We start from the raw sequence: 26,289 nt of genomic DNA on the forward strand, positions 1-26,289 counted from the left end.
GTTGGGTGTCACGTTCCAAAGTTTCCTTCGTTGATTGGTTAACAGCCGACTTGCTGCGAGGTGACAACCGCCGTTGCTTCTCTACCAAAGGACGAGGGAGGAGGAATCTAATAGAAGCCATTGGTTTAACACAGTGTAGACAATCGAGTTTGATATAGCTTGACAAAAGGAATATTTCAGACCACAGATTAATTATACAGAAACTGTCTCTATATCTAGAAATTACGAGACCCGTTATTGTGTGGTAGAGTCTTAAATTAGTTGTTGTTGGAAGCAGTTTAGCATTGTTTATATTGTGCTAGGAGCTTGGAGGAGGCCCAATCTGCTGTAATATCGGCCGCCTCATACTCGGAGTGTTGTTTTGAGGTCCGGCATTTTCACGCACCAAGTAAGTGGAATAACGTTAGCTAGTATAGTTGACTAGCTGTGTGTCACAACTAACTCAATCTGAACCGGCATTCTTGTAATCTTCTAGGATTGAGTCAACATTTTCAGATTGACGCGCAATTTTGGATGTCGACAGTCGTGTTTCGAAGGATTCGATGAGTGTTAGCCAGAAGAGAGCTACTTAGCTAGCTGCTACCTTAGCAAAACATTAGCTCTCTCTATAGCTAGCTACAATAATAGTGTCTGAGTGCGTGTTCACAGACGGCTACCGTTACCGTAGAATCTAATCAACGACACAACATTGGTTATTATTATCCTAAAAGAAAGATATTTAACGTTATGTATAGCCTGACGTCCAAATCACGTGAGCGGAGTAAATTACATTGTTTTGCATGTATTTATTTCTCCCATTCCATCGCAGTTTCTTCAGTGTTGACCGCGAGCTAGCTAGCCTGCGTAATCCAGAACAGTTAGACGAGTCAGCTAGTTATCTAGCTAGCTAGCTAAGTAGCCTGCTACATTGGGTGGTTAGAAACGCAATTTATTGTGTGTCAGTCTATACGGTAGCTAGCTAAGTGTACCATCCATGTGTTTATTCAGCAAAGCATTCACGAGTTTTATTATAATAGATTACAGGATGTTGGTAAAAACAAAATGAAGTTTTATGTTTTTTGTTTACTTCCTATTGAGGTTCCTAGGCTAACATCTCCAGTACAACAGTATGTTTATAAGTGTCACAATTTGATATTGTACTTGATAGAAAGTTTTTATTGTCATCAGTGACTGTAGCTGATCTCCTGTTTACATTCTGTCCACCAGAGAATATGAAACAGGGGCCACAATGACATCCAGATTTGGTAAAACCTACAGCCGAAAGGGAGGAGAGGGGACTTCCAAGTTTGACGAGGTCCTTTCCAACAAGAGAGCCACACTCAGCACCAAATGGGGTGAGACCACATACAAAGCCAAGGTGAGCTCCAAGCGTTCAGGGGCCTGGACGGAACTGGCCGAGCATCCCAAGAAGGCCAGAGTGTCGGACGATAGCTCAGAGGATCCATTTGGGTTTGACAGCGATGAAGAGTCTAAACCCGTCACCTCCAGAAGCCAGGTTAAGGCCTCCCCTGCCAAGCCTGCTTCGGCAGAACCTCCCCAGGCAGAGAGACCAGGCCTCAGCTTGGAGGCCTCCAGCAGTAGAATCAGCCAGCAGGCCAGTTTGCTGGCATCGGCACCCAGGACGTCCAGCTCTACCAGTGATAGGAACCAGTTGAGGGTGATGGACACAGCCCGGTTCTTCAACACCACAACTTCTGGTATGAATCTTGATTCTTTAAAACCAGTTTTCTAGTGTTCTTGATGACGTGAAGCTCATATTATGGATCTTTTGAGTATTATGGTGCAAGGTTTGTTTAACGCAATCTTCAGTTGATGTTTGCAACTGAATTGTAGTTTTGAGCCATAGTAGAGTGCAGTCAATACAACTAACAAAAATATGACTGAATAAACTTTTGAGTAATAAGCTATGACTCAAAAGTTTATTCAGTCATATTTTTGTTAGTTGTATTGATTGTAAATTCACTTCTACACGTCTACATTTGTGAGGACATGGGTGACATCAGCCCCAAATACAGACTTATTCTTAGTTGACAATCCGTGTTATTGTCTCAAGTGATCCAGTGTGACACTTAGGCTGTTATAACTGTACAGATATAAAGAACATTATTATCATTCATACAAAATCTGTATCTTTATTTTCTCTGTAATTAAACAGCTCCATTAACTCTTCATTATCCAACTGGCTGCGCAGGTAGATGATAAGTGCCTGTTACTTCATACCAAACTTCTGCTCTTGCGTGACCTGGCTTTACTCCACTTTGAATTGATCGATTCTACCTGTGTCTGAGATCTGGGAACAGAATGAGGAGGAAGCTCTCGTCGACCTTCAAGGCCGGGGTCCCAGGAGTGAGTTTGTTCCCCACTCAGCAGTGCTTTATCCGCGCCGGAGGGTCCAAACTGTCAGCCTGACAGGTGGTTCTGGTGGAGTCCGTCCAAAGCTCCCGCTAGGGACATGCAGATGCGTTTGCATTGTGTCTAATTAGAAACGGACGGGTTTGACGGGTGCCACATCGTTTTGGGGACCCAAGCTTGGGCCCGGCATGGCTGTCTCTGTTGTGGCAGGTGGTGCTTTGCTGGGAATGATATTCAGGTTTGCTTAGCAGACCCAGACTGGACGTAACTGACAGTCAGAGGCTGAGGCTGGAGTTCTGGGTCAGTTTCATGTGTTGTGAGGCTCTGTCCTTGTTTACACCAATGATGCCCGTCTCCATTAGAGTCTCCATCCATTCTGAGTGTCCACTGTTCCTGTGCTTCAGGTCACTGGAGCTCATTACCATGCTGGGGTGTCTGAAATGTGGCTTTAGTAGTTATTTTTTGTAATTTTTTGTGAATGCAGAAGAAGACAGTGGTATCCATGTACCGGTTCCAGAACAAGCAAGGATTTCACTTTTCTTAAAGTTACTTTAAGCCCGTTGCAGTCTAAATCTGCCCGTTGTCACCGAAGATTGATTCTTATGATGATGGATCTGCTTGTTCCCTCTCTAGGGTCACGTTCTCACTGTTCAAACCAAACTGAAAGTATTTATCCCTGTCACATTTAGCAATCGGCTGCACACAGCACTTTTCCAAACAAACCAAGAGGATCATTTCCTAAACCGATTCGGTTGTCCTCTTAAATGGCTTATGTAATTGTTTCAGTGAATTGTGTCTGACAGAACGATCAATATCGACAGAGTTAAAGGAAACTTTCTAGACCGGGTTTGGCCCTCCGAGGGGATGGTAATACGTATCGAGCCTCACTAAGGATTCATCAAGCTGAGTCCTCTGGCCTTTGCCTCTGAATCTGACTAATTATTTAAGAGCTGTAGTCGCAACCCAAAGCCATCACCTCAGTTCAGCTGTGGGGGCAGCTCAGCAATCAGTCAGTCAGACATGGTGTTTCACATGTCCTGGAACTGCCCTCTCTGTCTTGACACACAGGAAGAGGCCTTCTCAGGACTCCTCTCTCTTAGCAGGCTGGCTACTGTTCTGCCTGAATAATGATCATCCTGACGGTTGAACAAAACCATGCTCGTTATTATGTTTGTGTTTTCTACGTATCCTGCTGATCACATGTTAAAACGGCTCACCTGTTGTTCCCTCAGCTAAGCCCCAGCAGAGCTGGTCCGCTCAGGGCGACACTCCAGAGAAGCAGCACAGCTACTCCTGGTACAGTAACGCCTCAGAGAGCGACAAGAAGCCCCTGGCCCAAACCACCACCCTCAAGACGGAGGCCAAAGAGGCCTACGACTCCTGGGACGCCGTCATCGGCCTCCGCTCCACCTCCCCAACCCCCGAGCCTCCCAGGAACCCCCCTTCCATGTGCTGGGCCTCCTCGGTGAGGTCCGGGCCGGTGAGCTACAGCACAGGCCTGGGCCGGGACCGGACCCTGGGGGCGGGCCGGGAGGAGAAGCCCCCCCCTCCGGAGCTGACCAGTGAGAGTGAGGAAGTGGGCCAGGGTGACTGGGAGGTGCCGAGCGAGCCCTCCGACAACTCCCAGTCTCTCCTCAGAACCTCCAACTGCCGGACCTACCGCCGGCCCAACAAGCAGGGCAAGGACGGCACCACCACCACCAGCAGCAGCAGCAGTGTAGCCGCCAAGCCCAGCAGCACAGAGCCGACCAAACCAGCGGGCCGAGGCAGGACGAGAGACTACACGGTCCTGCACCCGTCGTGTGTGTCCGTGTGTAACGTCACCATCCAGGACTCTCTGGACCGCAGCATGGAGGACATGGCCAACGCCACCGTCAACACCACCGCAACCGTCGCCCTGGGAGACCTGGGGGAGGCTGGACGTCTGAGGAAGAAGGCCGAGACCGCCCCCGCCGCCAAACCGACCAGGTGGAGAGACCGCACACACACGCGCGCGCGCACACACACACAGGAGAGGTTGAATATTTACAGGATTTCTTGTTTGTTTTCACAACACTGACCTTGGATTTCTTATCTGTCTCTTTCTCAGGCTCAAACCCACTCAGAGCAAGTCAAAGAAGGACACCAAGCTGGACTTCTTTGGTTTCGAGGAGAAGGAGGTGCCCCTGGAGGAGGGGGAGGAGACCCCTGACACCTCAGAGGGCTCCAAGTACAAGATCAAGTACTTTGGCTTTGACGACATGAGTGACAGTGACAGCGACGAGGAAGACTCCCAGGCCAGGGAGAGGAGGAAGGCCCAGAGGGCTGCTGCCGCCGCCGTCGCCGCCGCCGTCATGGAAACTGGGGCGGAGAGTCCGCCACCGAGTGACAGTCAGGACAGTTGGACCAGAGAGGACCCAGAGCAGAGTGAAGCACTCCTGCTGAGGCCAGGTCAGCCGGCCACACACACACACACAAACTCGTACTCTCACACACACACCCTCTCACATACACACACGCATGTCTGACCCTCTCTGTCGCTCTCTCTCACTCTCTCTCTCTCTGTCTCTCTGTCTCTCTCTGTCTGACCCTCTCTGTCGCTCCCTGTAGACGTGCTGGAGTTCCCAGAGGAGCCGTCTCTGGCTGTGCCTGACGCCTTCAGGAGACCCCAGGGTGGCAGGCCAGCAGAGAAGTCCAAGGAGAGCAGCAGGAAGATCTTCAGTGGTCCCAAGAAGGTGAGTGTGTGTGTGTGTGTGGGGGGGGGGGGTGCGCGTTACACCATGTCAGTGGAATAGAGGGATTATTTTGGATACTCAGGAGTAGACTGACGACCCTTTGGCAGCATACTCTCATACTTTCAATAGTACTAGGAACCCGTGCAGTGTCCCACAGCAGCATGCTCAGCCATGGTGTCTTCCCCACGCCCATGCAGCAGGGTCCCTTCTCTAACGGCCTGTTGGATAATTGATGGGAGGATGAATGGAGGGGGGGGGGAACGAAGGGGGATGGAGCCGCCAGTGAACATCTCCCCACGCCTCCTCTTTTATTCATCAGAGCCCTGAGCGCTCTCTGGCCCTGCGGTTAGTCCAAGCCGACCACGCAGGATCGATGGGAAGGGCGAGCGGTCACCGTTTCAGACTGTCATATCAAATCACACCGGCGAGGAGTCCAGACGCTATGTCATCCAAAGACACACGTTCGGTTTTATTCGTTTAGTTTTCCCCTCCAGTTGCACCGTGATGGCACAGGTCGTTTTTTAAACACAACACGGCAGCAACAACAAGGTGAAGGTGCACTGCACAGAAGTGCTGCTGGTGTTCTCTGCAGTGCCAGGCTGGGTGCCAAGGTCCCTGTCCTGGGCTTCTGTCAGGAAGTTCTTTCTCTGCCTTTGTAATAATGAACTGTGTGCTGCAAGCTAATATAGCGGGAGAGCCAAACTCATTAAAAAACAATAGCCCTTGAAAGTGGCCAGATATTCAGCAGTCGTAAAAATAATTTTCTATTATTACTACAGCTCCGGCGACTGAAGCACCCCGTGGCTGAGAGTGCCACACACGCACACTCATACACACACGCACACTCATACACACACACACACTCATACACACATGCTCATACACACACACAAACTTAGGGGCAGAGTTGTTCTGTCTAACTGTGGAAGGGGGGGGGGGGAGTGGAGTGACTGGGACTACTCCAACACTGTCCTGCAATGCACCGTCCTTCAAACTCCCACTTCTCTTCATCTCAACCAATTACCCCTTTATCTTTTCTTCTCTGTTAATTATTGATACCCTGGGCCAGGGCACAGCCACTGTAGCCCTCAGCAGGTTGGGAAGCAGAGAGGGGCAGGAATAAGACATCAGTGTTGGGCTGAATGATGCAGCCCCGGGGTGTTGCTCTGGTCGTTGTGCCTCATGATGGAGCTCCTGCAGCGGGGGGTGGGGGGGGGGGGTGGTGTCTGCCGGGGCTGACGGTGGTGCTTGTGTTGTTGCTGTTTGTCTCCCTGCAGTCTCCTACCAAAGCTGTGTACAACGCCAGACACTGGAACAGGCCAGAGACCGAGGAGCTGCCCCCGCCCACCCTGCCTCCATCACAGACGGCCCCTGTAAGAAACATGCTCTCTCACACGCGCGCACACACACACGTTCATTTATGATATACAGACACACACCTATACACACACACACACACATTTCTCTCTCTGATTCCCACACCTGTCCCGCTCTCTTCTTCACATGATCTTGGGTCTCTCTCTCTCCTCTCTCCTCCAGCCAGCACATTAAAACCGGCCCTACACAAAACACTGCACTGTTTATCCACTCTGATCCTTTCCATACCCGTGTGGTCCACCCCACAGGCCGAGTCACCTCTGAGGCCGCCTGCTCTGTCGTTCACCAAATGCCGTTAGGCCTGCGTTGTGGCATCAGGCAATTGAATGGAATTAATTGGCTCGTTAAAAATGCATTGGTGTTTCCAGCGCTGCGGCATCTTTTAGCGGACGCCGATGATGTTTGTCAGCTTTTACTGCTTCTCATAACTGCTCGCGCGCGTTGGCGTGTGTGTGTTATGTAAGTAGGCAGGAGGTCTTTGGCTGAGCTTCAGCTCTGTGAATCACCAGCAGTGCTGTGTACTGAGAGCAGGTGGCTGTTCTCTCACCCTCTCTCTCTCTCCCTCCCTCCCTCCCCCTTCTCTCTCCCTCCCGTTCTCTCCTCCAGGCCGGTGTTTCAGGTTCCAGTAAAGACACCAACTCCCACAAAGACGACGGGGTGTTCAAGGCCCCGCCCCCTCCCCCCAAGGTCATCAAATCGGTGTCCTTCCCCACAGAGCCCTACCAGGACATTGTCACTGCACTGAAATGTAGAAAAGAGCACAAGGAGGTGAGCTCCCAAATTCTTATCAGCCACGTCCAACCAATCCCTTTCCCACCTAGTTAGTGATTCCCATTGGATATTTAACCAAGTCTTTGTTAAAATAGTCCTGGGTATTCCATGGAAGGCAGCCCAGTGTGATACTGTAGATCTGAGTTCCATGACAGATGGTGTTGTTCACCTGTGTGGTGGTTATGAGCTATTATTAAGTAGTCTGTGCTATGTCTTGCATACCAAGCAGCAGTGTGTCGCCTGCCTGCTGGAAGATCTGAAATAAAACCCCCACATGCACTTTTTTTTAGCTTTAATGTTAGACATTTTAGCGCTTGACTCCCCACAAACACCCTTAATGTCTCTTCCATTAGCTTGAGAATAGCGGTACCCGTACGCTAGCCAGGCTAGCTTATATCTATACCGATACCCGCTGCCAAGCTACGTACTCTCATACACCCACACCAGGGTAGAGTATAGCCCGCTAACAGTTGAGAGATGATGTAAGTGGGAAGTGTTATGCAAGTAGAACAGAGGGAGAACACTGGGATGGCTTCATCTCATTGAACAATTGTGTAACTGAAACCCAGTTACATAAGTAAATAGACCATGTTTGTCAACAAGTTTCTGGTTTGAATGCCTTGGGCAGACCGAGGGGATCGTCCTGTTATAACACCTGTCCTTCATGCAGCACTCTAACGTGCTGCAGTGCCATGAACTTCATCCAGCTGTTTTGTGTGGAGGAGCCAGTGTCTGGTTGAGGCTCATGTCCTGTGCTTTTGTGCTGCTGCAGCTTTACACGGTAGTCCAGCATGTCAAGCACTTCAATGACGTGGTGGAGTTTGGAGAGAACCAGGAGTTTACTGACGACTTTGAGTACCTGGCCACAGGACTGAAGAGTGGTCAGCCCCTCAACACACGCTGCCTTAGGTAAGACTAACACACACACACACACACCAGCCCCTCAACACACGCTGCCTTAGGTAAGACTAACACACACACACACACACACACACACCAGCCCCTCAACACACGCTGCCTTAGGTAAGACTAACACACACACACACACACACCAGCCCCTCAACACACGCTGCCTTAGGTAAGACTAACACACACACACACACACACCAGCCCCTCAACACACGCTGCCTTAGGTAAGACTAACACACACACCAGCCCCTCAACACACGCTGCCTTAGGTAAGACTAACACACACACACACACCAGCCCCTCAACACACGCTGCCTTAGGTAAGACTAACACACACACACACACACACCAGCCCCTCAACACACGCTGCCTTAGGTAAGACTAACACACACACACACACACACCAGCCCCTCAACACACGCTGCCTTAGGTAAGACTAACACACACACACACACACACCAGCCCCTCAACACACGCTGCCTTAGGTAAGACTAACACACACACACACACACCAGCCCCTCAACACACGCTGCCTTAGGTAAGACTAACACACACACACACACCAGCCCCTCAACACACGCTGCCTTAGGTAAGACTAACACACACACACACACCAGCCCCTCAACACACGCTGCCTTAGGTAAGACTAACACACACACACACACCAGCCCCTCAACACACGCTGCCTTAGGTAAGACTAACACACACACACACACCAGCCCCTCAACACACGCTGCCTTAGGTAAGACTAACACACACACACACACCAGCCCCTCAACACACGCTGCCTTAGGTAAGACTAACACACACACACACACCAGCCCCTCAACACACGCTGCCTTAGGTAAGACTAACACACACACACACACCAGCCCCTCAACACACGCTGCCTTAGGTAAGACTAACACACACACACACACACCAGCCCCTCAACACACGCTGCCTTAGGTAAGACTAACACACACACACACCAGCCCCTCAACACACGCTGCCTTAGGTAAGACTAACACACACACACACACACACCAGCCCCTCAACACACGCTGCCTTAGGTAAGACTAACACACACACACACCAGCCCCTCAACACACGCTGCCTTAGGTAAGACTAACACACACACACACACACACCAGCCCCTCAACACACGCTGCCTTAGGTAAGACTAACACACACACACCCACACACACACACCCACACACACACCGGCCCCTCAACACACTGCCTTAGGTAAGTCTAACACACACACACCAGCCCCTCAACACACTGCCTTAGGTAAACCCCCAGGCAGTATGTGAACGCGTTGAGTGTCCTGTGTCCTGCAGTGTCATCAGTCTGGCCACCAGGTGTGCCATGCCCAGCTTCAGAATGCACCTGCGGGCGGCGGGCAAGGTGGCTCAGGTCTTTAAAACCCTCAACGACGCCCCCCAGCACCCGGTAAGGAACTGCACCCCCCCCCCCCCCCCCCCCCCACAGGCTGGCCTCCTCTCCTCTACCCCCGCCCTCTTTCTAGCTCCCCCTCTCATATCTCCCTCCCTCCCTCCCTCCAGAACCTGTCCCTGTGCACGGCCTCCCTCATGTACATCCTGAGCCGGGACCGTCTGAACATGGACCTGGACCGGGCCAGCCTGGACCTGATGCTGCGCCTGCTGGAGCTGGAGCAGGATCAGGGCCACGCGGGCTCCGACGCCCAGCTCAGCGCCAAGGAGATGGCCAAGGTCAAGGAGAAGATCCGCAAGCTGTGCGAGACGGTCCACAACAAGCACCTGGACCTGGAGAACATCACGGTGGGTTGGGCCGGGCGCACCTCCAGCACTGCCTGGGGCTCGTCCTGCTCGCAGGCTTGCCTGTCTTCGAGCTCTGTGGACTAGGCCTGGTGTTGGCGTGGCCGGGGAGCCTCCCCAGTAATGAGCCGTCATCTCCGGGTCTGTCTCTCTCCCCTTCCCCCTCTCTCTGTCTCTGCTGGAGGAGTAGTATGGAGCACACTGACAGACTGATGCAAACTCGTTTAAAAACTGGGCCATCTACAGGCTATCCACAGCATTCCCAATCCATGAAATGTGTACAGGACGTGACTTTGAATGCTGTCTAATATCTACTGAAGTTATGCAAGGGGTCTGATGAGCAAGTCTACAGTCTCCTCTCTGTCTCTCTCTTTTCTTTCTTCTGGCAGAAGAGAGTTTCAGACTTGTGTGTGTGTGTGTGTGTGTGTGTGCGGGTGAGCTCAGATCAGACGCTCACTAACCCACTCGTCAGGGGGCGTCCTGCTTCTCCTCCTCTTCATCCATGAAAGCAGGATGTCTGTAGCGGCTTCAGTAGCTAACATCGCTTCCCCTCATGTGGAACGCTGAATTAATCATGAAAGACTCCCAACTCAAAGTGGGGATAAATCCGACTACTATCGGACTGTTTTATTAGTTGTTTTATCGACCCTTTGACAAGGTTTATTCATTCCTATTATACTCTTGATGGCGATGTGAATGCTCTCATCGGGCGCTCTTTATCTCCCGCTTTTTTTCTTCAACCTCATCTCCCTCCCCATCTCATCTCTCCATCCCTCCTTCCTTCCCTCCCCATCTCATCTCTCCATCCCTCCCTCCCCATCTCATCTCTCCATCCCTCCCTCCCCATCTCATCTCTCCATCCCTCCCTCCCCATCTCATCTCTCCATCCCTCCCCATCTCATCTCTCCATCCCTCCCTCCCCATCTCATCTCTCCGTCCCTCCCTCCCCATCTCATCTCTCCGTCCCTCCCTCCCCATCTCATCTCTCCCTCCCTCCCTCCCCATCTCATCTCTCCGTCCCTCCCCATCTCATCTCTCCCTCCCTCCCCATCTCATCTCTCCGTCCCTCCCTCCCCATCTCATCTCTCCGTCCCTCCCTCCCCATCTCATCTCTCCCTCCCTCCCTCCCTGCAGACGGGGCATCTAGCCATGGAGACCCTGCTGTCCCTTACCTCCAAGAGGGCAGGAGACTGGTTCAAAGAGGAGCTGAGGCTTCTGGGAGGTCTGGACCACATAGTAGATCAAGGTAGGCCGTCACCACAGACCTGATCTCTGAGCCAACATGATGGGTTAGACCAAGGCCCTCCATACAGTTTATGCCAATCGATTCATATCAGATCAGTGATTTTTTGAATGAGTAGACAACTTAGCTCCACCATGCCACGTTGTAGGCTGGGCGACAGTGACGCCCGGCCCCTATTTTCGATGTGAAGCCTCCATGAGGACCAGACTAGAGAGTCTGTGTGATGTAACTTCCTGTGCTCCCCTGCCCGCTCAGTAAAAGAGTGCGTGGGGAACCTCAGCCAGGAGGATGACAAGGAGAAGCTGGTGGCCTCGCTCTGGGGAGCCGAGAGATGTCTGCGAGTGTTGGAGAGCGTAAGTCTCACTCACACACACACACACACACACGCACTCTTCTGATGAAAAAAAATGTGTGTCCACAGAACCAGAGGACCAGAAAAGCTCGTTTCACTGGTCAGTTACACGATTACAGTGCAGGGATGTGTAAATCACATTGGCAACCGAGTGGCTGAACATAACCAGGAATCATTCAGCGTTTGTTGGTCTTCCTCGTCTGCTGTCCCAGAGCTCATCTCCAGAGTGCTAGTGGAACTGGGAGCTATTGATCTTCCCAGTGATGCTAGATCCTGTGGTTAAGGGCTTAGCTCCACAGGAGCTCCCAGAGACGCACTGAGGATGTGAGGGGGCCAGCCTTACTGCTAAGCCTCTACTTATTGATCGGGCCACACAGACTAGCAGTTATTTTCTCTCTCTCTCTCTCTCTCTCTCTCTCTCTCTCTCTCTCTCTCTCTCTCTCTCTCTCTCTCTCTGTCTCTCTGTCTCTCTGTCTCTCTGTCTCTCTGTCTCTCTGTCTCTCTGTCTCTCTGTCTCTCTGTCTCTCTCTCTCTCTCGTATGAAGAATGTTGATGTGAGATTAAGTTTAAATTGTATTTCTCCTTAACTTCTTCTGTCTGTTGTCGTCCTCTTTTTACATCTCTGCTTGCTTCCTGTCCCCGTCTCCCAGGTTACTGTACATAACCCAGAGAACCAAGGCTACCTGATCGCATACAAGGACTCGTCCCTCATCGTCTCCTCAGCAAAGTGAGCATGCGCACTCACACACACACGGGCGGGCGCACACACACACACACACAGAGCTGTGTGCACAGCGCGTGGGAAGCGTCCATCTTTATTTGCCGCTGTTTTGTCTTGCATTTCCCTGTTGTGGCATGAGGTCAGTCGCTCCTCTGACCCCCCCCCCCCCCAGGCCTGACCCAGCTCTGCTCTGTCTTACTGACTCAGCCCTGGCCCTGACCCTGGAGCAGACTTGGAACACGTCCACCTTCTCTCCCACACCCTCACCCCTCTCCACCACAGCCTCTGTTCCCTCTCCTAGTCTGGAAGTGAATTAGCAGGTCCCAGACAGGGTGCAGCTAGGGTCATGGTCTGAACCTCACCCCCATGACCCGGCCCGGGACGGCTAGCCGGGGGGCCCGGGGTTGGAGGGGAGGGCATGCTGGCTGGGAGGGGGGCGAAGGCTGCAGGCAGAGGAGCGAGGGGGGGGCGGCAGGAAGACCCGTGTCAACAAAGAGCCAGTCACACGCGCGGCTCACTAGCAGCATTCAGCTGGGCGGCTTGGATAATTAAATTAGCCTGGAATCAGAGAGAGGCTAGCAGGGCCAGAAGTCAGACATCCAGACTTCCAGACCCCCTATCATTAGGACCCCCCCACACACACACACACACACACACACACTCCATCTCTTCTTTTTCTCTATTCTCTCCCTCCTGTCTACTGAGTGAATTGTGCCACCCCACCGCACCATGGCTGATAATGGATGACCTCCCATTAGCGTTAATCTCATTATGATACTTAGCATGTAGCTGGTTGGCTGGTTGGATGACTGTGTATGTGTGTGGCTCCGCTAGCCAACCTTTAGACATGACTGCACAGCCACCAAGCCCCTCTCTGAGCCCAGCTGCCGAGGGTGCTGGTGAAAGGATGAATAGATTAAAAGATGATAGAAGAAGTCCGTCCCCCCCGCTCTCACTCCTCTGACCCCCCCCCCCCCCCCCCCCCGGCACACACAGGCAGGGTGTATGACCCTGTGTCCTCTCCTGTACCCCCTCCCTGCAGGGCTCTGCGTCACTGTGAGGAGATGATCCAGAGGTACAGCCGCGAGGTGAGCCGCGAGGTGGCCCTGGCGGGCGCCGCCCTGCCCCACGCCAGCCACAGCAACGTGGGCAAGGCCGTGGAGGACTGCATGAGGGCCATCATCGGCCTGCTGCTCAACCTCACCCACGACAATGGTGAGAGACTCGCACACAGCTGAACATAACCCCTATATGTCCACTAACCGGGGTTTGTGTGCCTGTTCCCATCCAGGTGTGTGTGTGAGGGAGTTGGCAGTAGTATTTTCTAACGTGTGTGTGTGTGTTTGTAGAGTGGGGAAGCACTAAAACAGGCGAGCAGGAGGACTTCCTGGTCACAGCTCTGAACTGTGTGCTGCGGGCCCCACAGTACCTGGCTCAGGAGCAGCGCTTCGACATCAGAGTTCTGGTGAGTCACACACACACTATATATTATGCACACAGACACACCATTTCTGCCGAGCATTTCAAAGCGTCTAGATCTCTGTGTATTCCACCTCCCTGATGGTGTCTGTGTGGGTGTCCTTCCAGGGTCTGGGCCTGCTTATCAACCTGGTGGAGTACAGTGCAAGGAACCGCTACTGCTTGGTGGAGATGGAGATGGAGGGGGGCGCTCCCTGGGAGAGCGTCCTGGCCCCCACCCAGGAGGAGCTGAATACGGGCTCTCTCAGCGCCATCGCTGCCCTGGTCCAGGTGGGGGCGGTGCATACGTGTTATAGTGTGTGTGTGTCCATGTGTGTGTGTGTGTGTGTGTTCAGGCCTCCTATAAAGTGCGTGACCCTTCCTCCCCCCCCCCCCCCCCCCCACCAGCTCTTCCTGCAGCGCGAGCGCGCCGCCGTGATGGCCGAGGCGGAGACGGACGACTTCATCAACGACGCGCCCAAGCCGGCGCTGGACCAGAGCGGCGAGTGGCAGGAGACGGGCGGGGAGATCCAGTGGGTGGCGGCCGAGAACCACACGGAGATCGAAGCTGCCAAGGACAAGAAGAAGGAAGAGGAGGACGAGGAGCTGGACCTCAACAAAGGTAGGGGAGGAACACACACACACACACACAGTTTGACTTTGATCAAAGGCATATACTTAACATGTTATAATAATCACTTTGAATGATGGTTATTTTCTGGCCAGGTTCCACTGACATATAATTTTCTCTTTTTTATGCCACTCTCCCACTCTCTCTTTTCCACCTCTCTCTCTCTTGCTCTCCTCAGCCCTGCAGCATGCTGGCAAGCACATGGAGGACAGCATCGTGGCCTCCTACACTGCACTGCTCCTGGGCTGTCTCTGCCAGGGGAGTCCGGTAAGAACACACACACACGGAGCAGTGTCGGTGTTGCGTGTATTTGTTGTGTGCGTCAGTGTGCGTCACTGCTGGATTTGGACCGGCGTGAGCGTTGTAGGTTTGGGTGTGTCAGTGCTGACGCTGTCCCTGACACTGTCCCTCCTCTCCTCCAGACTAATGTGACTACTGTTAGAGAGAACCTGCCAAAAGGAGACTTCTCCATCATGACGGAGATGCTCAAGAAGTTCCTCAATTTCATGAACCTGACGGTACGTTTCCATTGGAGGTTTGAAGGCATGGTTTCCTTGGCGCCATATGAGTGTATGGAGGCTGATGAGGGTCATGCCTCTCTGGTTGGCCTGTAGCTGGGCATCTCAATGGGGACCTTGTGTGATGAGAGTGTGTGGTAACTGACCTCTGCTCTCTCTCCCCAGTGTGACGTTGGTACAGCAGGACAGAAGTCCATCTCGCGGGTCATTGACTACTTGGAGAACTGCTAAAGAAGCTTGTCTGTCCTCCCTGCTTTCTCTCTCACACACACACTGGTCACACTGGGGCTGACCACACACACATGCACACACAGACAGAAATACCACTTCCAGATTTTCTTCATCACTTGGGAGTGGCAGGGCCTGTGTCCTCCATCCTGCAGCCTTGTGTCAGCCCAGCATCGCCCCTCCCCGAGCAGAGCCTCTGTCCCTGAGGACACACAGGCTCCATGGCCGGCCGCTCCTCTCCGTTCCCTTAGGACAGGTTATATCATTGATGATTTGAAAGACCCAATTTCTCTTTTTTTAAATTGCCGAAATCTTTGTTTTTGTTTATTTGTGTGTGTGTGTGTGTGTGTGTGTGTGTGTGTGCGAACCATTTTTGTGTAGAAGATGTTCCAGTTGTGCTCTTCTTCAGGTTGTACATATAAAATGCCCAAACCAGTATTTTGTTTTCCTTCTCTCTTTGCTTTAATGACGTTTGTTTTTTAAGCAGTTCTCTCTTTAAAGGGATATGTTACTTATTTTTCTGTAACTTTCCAGTCTCACTACTATGGCATTGACAGTTCAGTTGAATGTACGTTACAGTTGCCAAGTGGTGAGAACTCCCATGGCCTCCATCAAACCATGTTTGGAGGGTGATTGGCCTGTGGGTAGTTTTAGAATGAGGGATTCACTGTGTTTTTGATGTTGGACCTCTACACATCAAGGTCTGAGTGAACTGTGTCTTTTTAAGTTTTGGACATCATCAGATCCCTTATCCCACCACAGACCTAAAGAGCATAATTCACTGACCCAAACAAAACTTTTATATTAATCCTTAACCAGTGCAAGGTCCCGGTTCTCTTTGAAATGTCTCCTTGAATCCCCCCTCAAAGCCACAGTACTCTGAAGCTAACTTTAAAGCTTTGATGTGTATTTGCTTTGTTTGGCTATGTTTTCAAACCCCTCTGTTGTTGATAAGTGTCAGGGGTTGAGGACCAGACAATAGAAAGAGACAAACTAAGCATCACAAAATGAATTGTTCCAGAGTCAGTCCCTCGGAAACGTCATCTGAAATGCTTTTACTTCAAGCCTTGACCTGATGAACCTCGCTGTACAGAATTGGAAATATTTAATTATTTAATTTCCTACCACAAAACATGTGTTCATTCAGCCTGGGTTTGTACAGATAAAATGTGCATTGACCAGTTGTCCTTGTCCAGCCTCTGAACAGACCTCCCAGCATCACCCAGTCTCCCTGGGAGACTCAGCCTATCTCCCCCTCCTTCGCTTCGTCCTTCACACACACTCACCAGTTGCAGTTGAGTCGCTGCTGTTTTTTTTCTTTCTTTTGTAAAACCTAACTGAACACTTTCTAAAGTTTACAAGAGCTTTATTCAACTTGTTCACAAAAATCTGGAAAAATGAATGGAACAATGTAAATAGTACTTGTAAATTTTGCCTATTGGAAATTAGAACGGTAGACTACTTTTCTGAATCCAATTCTATTTTTATTTTATACAGCATTTCTCAGTTGTGTTGTTTCAGAGTCAGATGAAAAGGTATACAAAGCCAACTGCAGGAACTTGACCTTTGTACCAGTTTCAAGAATAATGTCTTTGGTTACCTGTACTGTACATAATTTTAACTCAAAATAAAATTGCTACTTTCAGTACCTTTTTTTTTCTTTCTTAATTTGCTTTATTTTGATCTCAGCGTAGTTCCTAAAATAAGAACTTGTGTAAACATCCTTTAAATTACCATTAATAGTACAAAAAGTAAAGAAAATACTTTAGCCAAGTCATCAGACCAACTCAGGTCTACATACTGTAGATAAAATAGAAGATAAAACTATAAAAATAGTTGCTGATAACTTTTCTTTTTTACTTTGCCCCATTCGTCCTCTCCCAGAAGTTCATAAAACCTCTTTTCTCGTCATCACAATGCGTGCGAATCAAGCATCGATTGTCTTTGCCAATACCTAGCTGACCATTTGAGTCCGGGTCAGGCAGGTCGTTGTTCGATCCCTGCTCTGTAGAGTTCACCGGGGGGGGTTCTAGTGATCCTGTGTTCACCTGGTCCGGCCTGGTCTGGTCCTGATCGGTGCTGATCTCCGTAACACAGGAATTGTCCTGTAACAACTCGCTGAGAGTGGATATGTAGATCTGCGCCATCTGAAGTGTCTCTGACTTTGATAGCTTTTTGTCGCTCTCCAGGTTGGGTATGACGCTCCGTAGGCGGTCGAAGGCGACGTTCAAACCCAGCATCCTCCTCCTCTCCCGGGCGTTGGCTGCCATGCGGCGACGCCTCTGCGCTCTTTCTATGGCGCTCTGGTCCGGTTCGATATACCGGAGTCCTGGTCCTAACCGGAGTTCCACGATTGTGCACGGGTCACACTCGCTCCTGCGTTCCGCTGTCTTCTCCTCTACCCAACTACTTGGAGCGAGTGTCTGAAAATTTGACTCATGCGTAAGGTCTAAGTGATGCGCACTCAAGACGACTTTCACACCAGTATTGTCTACATCTCTGGAATTGTAAGACGCACAACTTCTACGGCGTGGCATTATCTTGGGCATACAACGAACAGCTCTGACAACTACAACTAAACGTTCAAGACCCCGGCCCACTTGTCATTAAAAAGTTTGCTACGTGAGGGCAGAATTTATTGACAAGCGACCGAGGCTTTAGGCTTGAGAGGATGCATGGGGGGCGTGGCTAGGGTCGTGTGCGCCTGATGAATAGCGCTAAGCCTCTTTGATAAAGACTGCGGGGAGTCAATTTACCAAGTTCATCAAAAGTGGATTAGGTCCGTGCCAGTGATCACCGGGCGCATGGTCTTGGCTCATTCTGCGATGCCACTTCTGAGCTACTTAGACATTCATTAGCGATTCTTTAGATAAAGAAGAAACAGGCTTTTAACAGATAATCTCATTGTCAGCCACAAAAAAGGACACAAATTGGATAACTTATTATTGTGACGAAAATACAGGAATTATTTAACCAAGTGAACCAGCAATAACCTTATCGTGTGTTCCATTCACCTAGGCTATACATACATGCCATTCATTAGGCCTACACATTTAAATTAGCCTTTGGTTAAACCTAGACAGCCGGATAGGTTTTGGGTGGAATGTCGGACTCACAGGCTATTGGCTAAACAGAAAATAAATGAATGCATCCAAATATATTTCCCGACAGTTACAGACCACATCCTCAGCGGTGATCTAATCCAATTTAACAGTGTCCACTAAAACTATTGGGGTTTCAGTTCTCTCTGCATGTTGGAACCACAGCAACCCACGCATGGGGTTTAAAAACAACACAGCATGCTCACACAAATAAGTAAATCAATGAATAAAACTCAAACCACACAGAGGAGTGGTCCCTAGGAAGCCAGCAGCAGCAAAACGTGGTGAGGTGGTCCCTGGCCTGACAGTTGCTGGCACGCTCCGCTTATTAAACCTAATGAAGCGTCTCATTGAGGCGAGGACGCGGGCTCGTGATCAAACCCAGCGCCGCGCGCCGGATGGTTGGAGCAGAGGGACCCCCGCGCGGAGGGTAAATTGGGGTGCATGCATGCCTGTCAGAGCAAAACAAGAAGAAATGCTACCATCATTCGCTGACAGGATTAGAGGTGGAGGGCAACACGGGCGATACTTTTTCTTCTTTTCAGTGTTTGCCATCTACAACAAAGGGATGCACCGTCCAAACCGGACGGATGAGCCAAAAGTGCAGGATTGAAGCGCACACTTGTCAACATTGATTAACTTCTGTAAAAAATAGAACAAAGGGAAAGCGATACAACACGGCTTGATTTAAAAGTAATTCAGCAACACACTCTGTTAAGATGGTGACATCGATCTAAGACTAATTTAATGTATCTAGACAACCCAAGTATTTGATAGCTACTTTTGGTCCCCTTAAATAACCGTAGAGTAGTCAATGCTGCAGGACAACAATGATAAGCTTGACATAGTGTGTCAAACTGTTTTAGTCAGAAGGAAAAACTGCTTTAAAACTTGGACAGATATGTCCAATATGGTTTAAAACTTTGATGAAATACTTTTCTATTCAGGTAGTATTTTGACCAAATCAGCCAGGGATTTCACTTAATCTTTATGATTCAAACATATTAGTCACTCTTCATGCCCTTATGCACAGATACAATTACGACCAGTTCTCCTGCCAGGAAGTGAAATAGGTTAGCTGCACTTTCCAGCAAATGTATATGAAAACAGTTGAAGTGTCTACAGTAAAACTGTGCCAAAGAGGTATAATTTACTATCCTGTAATTAACATAATAGGACAATCACTTGATCTTTTCCTAACATTTATTTGATCTGGAATGCTTATGTGCAGTGTTCATGTGCTGTTTAAAAATATTATCCTAAAATAATTAAAGTAAATCATTGATTGCACTGTCGTTTACTAAAAGTATAGTGAGCTTGTGTGTGTGTGCTGGTCCGATATGTCCAGGTGGTCTCCCTCTGGCCCAACAACCTGCTCTCAGGCCCCATTCAGCATTTGGGCCCCTTATTGATCAAAGTAGCTCTCGGACACTTTGATGTGTTTGATCAGTGGTCAGTCAAGACAGAGAGAGGAAGACAGGACGATCAGCTTGGACCACTGGCGTTGGGAGGTTTGGTCGTCCTCTTCCTCCTAAACCACCCCCTCTTACACCCCCTGCCCCTCCTCCCCGTCACACTAATTTGGTTAATTTTGGTCTCCCGTGTTCTACCAATACAATCCTTTTTAGGTACCTCCCCTACTACCCTCCCCGCAGAACCCCACCACCAACATCAAGCCCTGTCACTCCCTTCTCACCCCCACCCCATACTCCCTCTCTTGTTAGTTTTCTTTCACATCGGAAGACCTTCCTGCACCCCTCATTGTGCTTTGGCCCCTATTGGCCCAATTACCAGGCATTGATTAGGCTAGCGAACCAGCCGTGAGCAGCTAGGGACAGCCAGGCGTGCTGCTGTGCTAATGAAAGCCTCCCCCACGGGATCCTCTGGGCCTATGTCAGCACACAAACACACAAACACACTCACAAACTGGTGCATATTTGTGTGTGTACTTGTTTGCGTGTGTGATAAGAGCGATTAAAAGCATATGAGATTGATTTTGTATGTTGATGGGGCAGATTTTTGTTTAGTGTGTGTGTACCACAGTGTGTCTACAGTCGTCCATAAATTGCCTAAAATGGTACACAACTGCCTTATATCCTGCTACTTGCTGGCTTGATTTCCTAATTGATCTTCGGAATAATGATCAGTATAGACCTGCTTGTTCTCTCTGGCTAATACACATACACACTAACACACACGCATATATAGGGAGTCAGATGGCTGAGTGGTTAGGGAATTGGGCTAGTAATCAGAAGGTTGCTAGTTCGATTCCCGGCTATGCCAACCAAATGACGTTGTGTCCTTGGGCAAGGCACTTCACCCTACTTGCCTCGGGGAGAATGTCCCTGTACTTACTGTAAGTCGCTCTGGATAAGAGCGTCTGCTAAATGACTAAATGTAAATGTAATGTAATATATTCCCCACAGTGGGAAAAGATAATTGCTTTCTATTGATGGAGCCACAAGTCCTTTGGGACTAAAGCAGGAAGCCAGGTTGTTGGACGCTGTTATTTCAACAATTGCTGTCCCCAATAATCACACCCCAGTATCGGTCACCAACCACCTTGGGGAATTTATGGTGAGGATGAGTGTTTGTCTGTGTGTGGGAAGAGTACAGACAGTGTCAATGACAGTCCTGAACTTTTAACAACGAATGTTGTCTCTATCAAATACCACACTATGATGACAACATGGAGACCATGGGAGTTTCAGAGATGGTGATGGTTGTGGTGCTTGAGCCTCCAGAGCATGTAGCTGAAGAAGCTGTGTGTGTGGTAGTCGTGTCATATCCTCATTATTCCATCAGGAGCGAGGAGAGGGGAGCACTGCAGGGGAGCAGAGAGGGTGCGTGTGCTCGCTTTCTCAACTTCCTGATTAGAATGCATTCTGGGAGGCGGCTGGGACGGGCTGGCATCAGAGAGAGAGAGGGAGAGAGAGGGAGAGAGAGAGGGAAGAGAGGGAGAGAGAGAGGGAAGGAGGGAGGGAGGGAGGGGGAAAGAGAGAGGGAGGGAGGGAGGGAGGGGGAGGGAGAGAGAGAGGGAAGGAGGGAGGGAGGGAGGGAGGGAGGGAGGGAGGGAGGGGGAGGGAGGGAGGGAGGGAGGGAAGGAAGGAGGGAGAGAGAGAGAGACAGAGAGAGAGAGAGAGAGAGAGAGAGAGAGAGAGAGAGAGAGAGAGAGAGAGAGAGAGAGAGAGAGAGCGAGGGAGGGACAAAAAGTGAGGGAGAGAGAGATCAGGAGAGATCAGCAGAGATCAAGAGAATAGGGTCAGTCACAGGTCTCACAGCATCGATACGTCGGGTTCCTGTGCCGTTTCATCTCTTGTTTACGACTGGTTGCTGTCATGAACTCTCCCCCCGCTACCAACACCTTTACGTACCTTAGCAGTGCCACACCAGTTCATTTTTGTCAGGAAAAAACGAGTTGAAGGCAAAAAAAAACATCAATGAAATTTGGATTTGGAAAATAAGGTTGGAGAGATTCCCATATGCTCAAAGTCAATGCTACTTTTAACAAAGTTGTCAACTCTCTGTGGCTAGTACGATAAATGGTCAACGCAAAAACAAACAAAAAAGTTTTATATCTCAAAACAAGCAGTAGACTATGGTCGGCCCACTGATAAAAAAATACAAAATGTGTTCAATTTGAAACATTTTCAGCTAATTACCTCAGTCAGGTCAATAGTTCAACATTAACAGATTGGCTAGCTAATGAAAAGCAGATGAAACATGAGAAATGATCGCCTCATATACAATTCTTCTAATATTTCTTCCTACATGACCACAACCAGATCCATAGAGTGGGTATGAATGTGACTCTTTCAATATATTATCAAGACCTCTCATTAAATTGAGTCAATGGATAATGGATTACTTTTATGATCTAGTTGGATCGTACGACTTGAAGTATATCTAGTCTGGTCATTCTCTTCAGTCTCTTGTCAGTATTGACTACTGTAGTATTTTAGTTTTTTTTTATGAAAGAAATGGTATATAGATAGATGAGGATGGTACCTCTATCCATCTTTTCTCCCCATGAAGAGGGATGCTGGGTTGGAACGGCTGGATGGTTGGGTTGGTTGAGTCTGTGTGGTGGGGGTGGTATTGTTGGATGGTAGGGGGAGTGTGTGGTGAGGGATGGTCAAATGGTATAGTTAATGTGAGTCTGTGTGTGGCTCTGTGTGTGTGTCTATGTGTGTGTGGTAGTCGTGTCAGATCCTCATTATTCCATCAGGAGCGAGGAGAGGGGAGCACTGCAGGGGAGCAGAGAGGGTGCGTGTCCTCGCTTTCTCAACTTCCTGATTAGAATGCATTCTGGGAGGCGGCTGGGACGGGCTGGCATCAGAGAGAGAGAGGGAGAGAGAGGGAGAGAGAGAGGGAAGAGAGGGAGAGAGAGAGAGAAGGAGGGAGGGGGCGAAGGAGGGGGTCTTCATTCCAGTCCTGATCCTAACTCTCTTTCTGCATCTTTCTCTCCATCTTCTTCCAAGCCTTTTTGACCAGAAACCTGCCAACGCATCCAGCATTGATGGTCTGTATCTGAAAGACAAGAAAACCAGAATACTTGCACACTCCTAGACTGGTGGACACAGATCCATGTGACCCTATTGAAATACCTTAGATACATGGGCCAGAGCAAGGTGGAGATCTGTCTGAGCCTGCTTCTTCTCCATCCTGTACAGCAGCCGCTCTTCTGCTGCCCTCTGCTGCTTCTCCTCCATCTCAAGGCTGCTCCGTGTCATCTCCAGGAGAGAGGCCTGAGCCTGGGACAGAGACTCCTCAGCCCTCCCCTGGGCTTCCAGAGCCTGGATCTTCTCATCTACCAAGATCTTTCTCTCCACCTCTCTCTTTGTCAGCAGGCCCTTTAGCTCTCCTGTGGCTGACTCCTTTTGAGCCTGCGTGGCCACCATGCTGACCTTGGTCTGCTCCAAAAGATCCTCCAAGCGGCTGCTCTCTTCAGCTGACTGGGCCTTTGTAACTGCCTCAGTTAGCTTTTTTTTCTTTCTCAAGGCTCTGTTCCAATCTCTCCGTTTTGGCTGTAAATGCTGCAGTGTTGGTCTTGTTTCCAGAATTCTTAATATGTTGAAGCAGCCTGTGCACCTCTTTCTGCATCTGGGCCAGTCCTTCTTCAGCAGCTGCTGTTCTGCCGCACTCCGCCGCTGCTCCATGAAATTGCCAACGCAACACATTCGTGACTTGCGAGTCTCACCCGCGGAGGCAACCGTTTCCTCTGCCACCGTCACAGCGGTAACAGGTACTTTGACATCAGGAGCCTGTATGGACAGAGAAGTTTTACATTTTCATACAGATTTAGGATTCTATACTGCTTTAGAGAATGTAGTGCTTTTGTTATTTGTATTTTTTATTATGATTTAACTTACAGAAAGGTTGCTGATGGAGGGTTTAGGGTCCTTGACTTTCTCCTCTTCAGGTTGAGGAGCTGCCAACTCCCACGCAGCTCTCTGATAAAGCATTAAACCATTAGTCCATATTCATGGAATTATGTAAAACCCAAGTAGCTTATAGCCAATGTCGCCAAACAGATGAAAAACTAATTTTACATATTACGAAACAAAGTCATGTTGTTTCCTTTTCTGCTTGCCTCAGTGACTTTCTTTTCATTGTAAAATCATTTCCGCAAAGCAAAACACATTGCCTGTGTTTTATCACTCATTTGTAATGTTGTAGTTTTGCCTTGATCTCTAGGTGCACCTTGAATAAATGTTAACAGAACAGTCAATTGTCGCTGGATTATAAAGTCTAGACCACACTACACAGACGCTTAACCCTTGTGTTATCTTCGGGTCATTCTGACCCATCAGTCATTGTGACCCACCGTCGTATTGCGACAACTTTACCACATACAAAAACAAAGTGAAGCATTTTCTTTTAACCGTTGGGCTGTCTCAGACCCCCCACATTGCGAAGGTTAAAATAAAATTATTTTAATTTGTTTTTGTATTGGGTAAAATTGGGTAAACACAACGATGGTTCGTTATGAACCTTTGGGTCATGTGACCCGAAGTCAGCACAAGGGTTAAGCAGCAAATATAGTTTTACCTGTCATTGACGACGTGAAAAACCCCAGATATGAGTTCAGTTTGCTAGATTGTTACTTATTAATTACTAATATGGCTAATGTGATTATGACGTCCTACATGTATCACAAAGCGTTTCCACAACTAAATTGCTGTCATCAATGACCATTGGAATGTTTGGTGTCCATTCTATTCACACACACACACACACACACACACACACACACACACACACACACACACACACACACACACACACACACACACACGTGGAACAACAACGTGACACGCAACATCACCTTGCAAGACTTGATCTGATCTAGATCTGGTCTACATCTGGTCTTCTTCCTTTAACCACAATTTGCCCTGTGTTCCTAATTGAAACAATAAAATAAACACATTAACTCTTTTATGAATCGGTATAGATAAGATTTCACTTTATCAATCATTCTTTCAATCCATTCCCTATAGAACAGAGGTCATGTAATGATCTACATCCTAAATATGAGAGAAGTGGTTTAGTGGACATTTGACGTCGGCAAGGTTAGGTAGTGGTCTAGCTAGTTCTTAAATGAGGTTTTCTTTGAAATAACATGATATTTAATGAATGTGGTGAGATAGATAGAAAAAGCTAGTGCCGCAGTGCACAGCAGTCTAAGTCGAAGATTTCATTCAGCAGTCTATGGGTATAGTGATGGTTGGCCAATTATGTTGAGGATCAATATGTTTCCCTTTTCAGAATTCTTCTAGTTGGGTGTGCTTTGCCTTCGGCAAGGGCACAACCTTTGTTCTCTCACATATATATTATTATTATTTTTTTTATTTCTTTTTGCCCCCCTAAAACTCAGTCAATATTTGGCCTACATAGACAACGTTAGTGTCAAAAGTTTCGTCTTGGTAGCGATTGAGTTGCCTCTATTGGAATTTACGTTCCGTTGCATGGTTTAGGCTTAAGCTAAGTTTTTGTGGCGAAAAGTGAAGCTAACGGTGGCTAATTTGCTAGCCACAGTCACTGACGTTACTAACGTCACTACTTCACTAACGTCACGAAAACACGCGTGACTACCTTTGGCAGAACATTCGTTTCGCATCTGTTAACTTGGGGGATAGCTAGGCTAACTATAGCTTTACTGCAAGGCAGCTGCAGAAACGCTACAAGCAAAGAGGCCAGGGTGATAACTATTTACTCATTTTACTTTGTGATATGACACACAATTGTGATGTGTAATGTACAGTATAAGCTGATATTATTAAGGAAGTACATCTACTTTCGGAAACAGTAGTCTACTATTTCACTGAAGTATTAGCATCATGACATTAGCCTGTGTTGCCCGGGCAACACATACTACAGTGGTCTATGATGTAGCGTTATCTGTTTTCAATCGTTAAAATAAACATTCCTCACATATACATTTTCGTTGTAGGATTTATTCTGACATTAGTAAACGATTTGATGGTGAAATTACCATTACCTGTGGTTTCAAACCAGTGTAGCTCACTGCAACGCTGTAGCTTACGCGAGACACACTACAAAAACATCTACACAGCTGTTTAGGAAGTCAAACGGCGACAGAACATGTTCGGCACTCCCCTTACTTAAATCAAAAGTCTATCTAACTACTAACCTGAACTTCATTGCCACAGCCTAAACATTGTCAATCTGTTCATGAAAATAATCAATTTCAGCTTAAACCGTACAACGGAACGTTAAATCCAATTCAACCAACTCAATCGCTACCAAGACGAACACAGCAGTAGTCTAGTACTGTACCGTAGTAGTACAATTTACCGGGACAGCTTCTCCACACAGGGCTATATCGCATTTTGCGTTGTTACTGACAATGATCGCTACCAGTGAGCTTTTTATGAATGAGCGATTTTCCACTAAATAAATGTCAAGCTTATTTACGTTTTGGGGGGCATATTTTCAGTTAGCAGATGGTACTGTTTGAATCGCGATTCCATCTTCTACTGCCGGGTAACGTCGTAGAATAATCTTCAAAGGGGGTTCTTTATTAATCAATGAATGCAATGAGTAGGCTAAATGCCTGAAAATATCATGAGAAGGGAAAAACTTAAAATGACGTTTAAGTCATAGAGATTA

At 48.8% G+C, this 26,289-nt stretch overlaps 2 protein-coding genes across 2 annotated transcripts; one reads left to right on the forward strand and one right to left on the reverse strand.

Annotated features, from left to right (window-relative positions):
* Positions 1 to 62: 62 nt before the first annotated feature.
* Positions 63 to 16,703, forward strand: waplb (WAPL cohesin release factor b). Its single transcript, XM_062474443.1, has 20 exons — positions 63 to 388; positions 1,207 to 1,697; positions 3,585 to 4,320; positions 4,442 to 4,782; positions 4,942 to 5,066; positions 6,344 to 6,439; positions 7,050 to 7,211; positions 7,987 to 8,123; positions 9,446 to 9,557; positions 9,671 to 9,907; positions 11,039 to 11,150; positions 11,403 to 11,500; positions 12,150 to 12,226; positions 13,263 to 13,435; positions 13,570 to 13,685; positions 13,808 to 13,969; positions 14,087 to 14,300; positions 14,488 to 14,576; positions 14,732 to 14,827; positions 14,993 to 16,703. Exons 2-20 carry the CDS (start codon positions 1,229 to 1,231, stop codon positions 15,056 to 15,058), a joined length of 3,618 nt encoding a protein of 1,205 aa, XP_062330427.1. The 5' UTR covers positions 63 to 388; positions 1,207 to 1,228; the 3' UTR covers positions 15,059 to 16,703.
* On the reverse strand, positions 16,697 to 17,615 carry atoh1c (atonal bHLH transcription factor 1c). The gene has a single exon (XM_062474444.1). It carries the CDS (start codon positions 17,602 to 17,604, stop codon positions 16,912 to 16,914), a length of 693 nt encoding a protein of 230 aa, XP_062330428.1. The 5' UTR covers positions 17,605 to 17,615; the 3' UTR covers positions 16,697 to 16,911.
* Between the last annotated feature and the right edge of the window lie 8,674 nt (positions 17,616 to 26,289).

Source organism: Osmerus eperlanus, chromosome 12, assembly GCF_963692335.1.
Source record: "Osmerus eperlanus chromosome 12, fOsmEpe2.1, whole genome shotgun sequence".
NCBI classification, from domain to species: Eukaryota; Metazoa; Chordata; class Actinopteri; order Osmeriformes; family Osmeridae; genus Osmerus; species Osmerus eperlanus.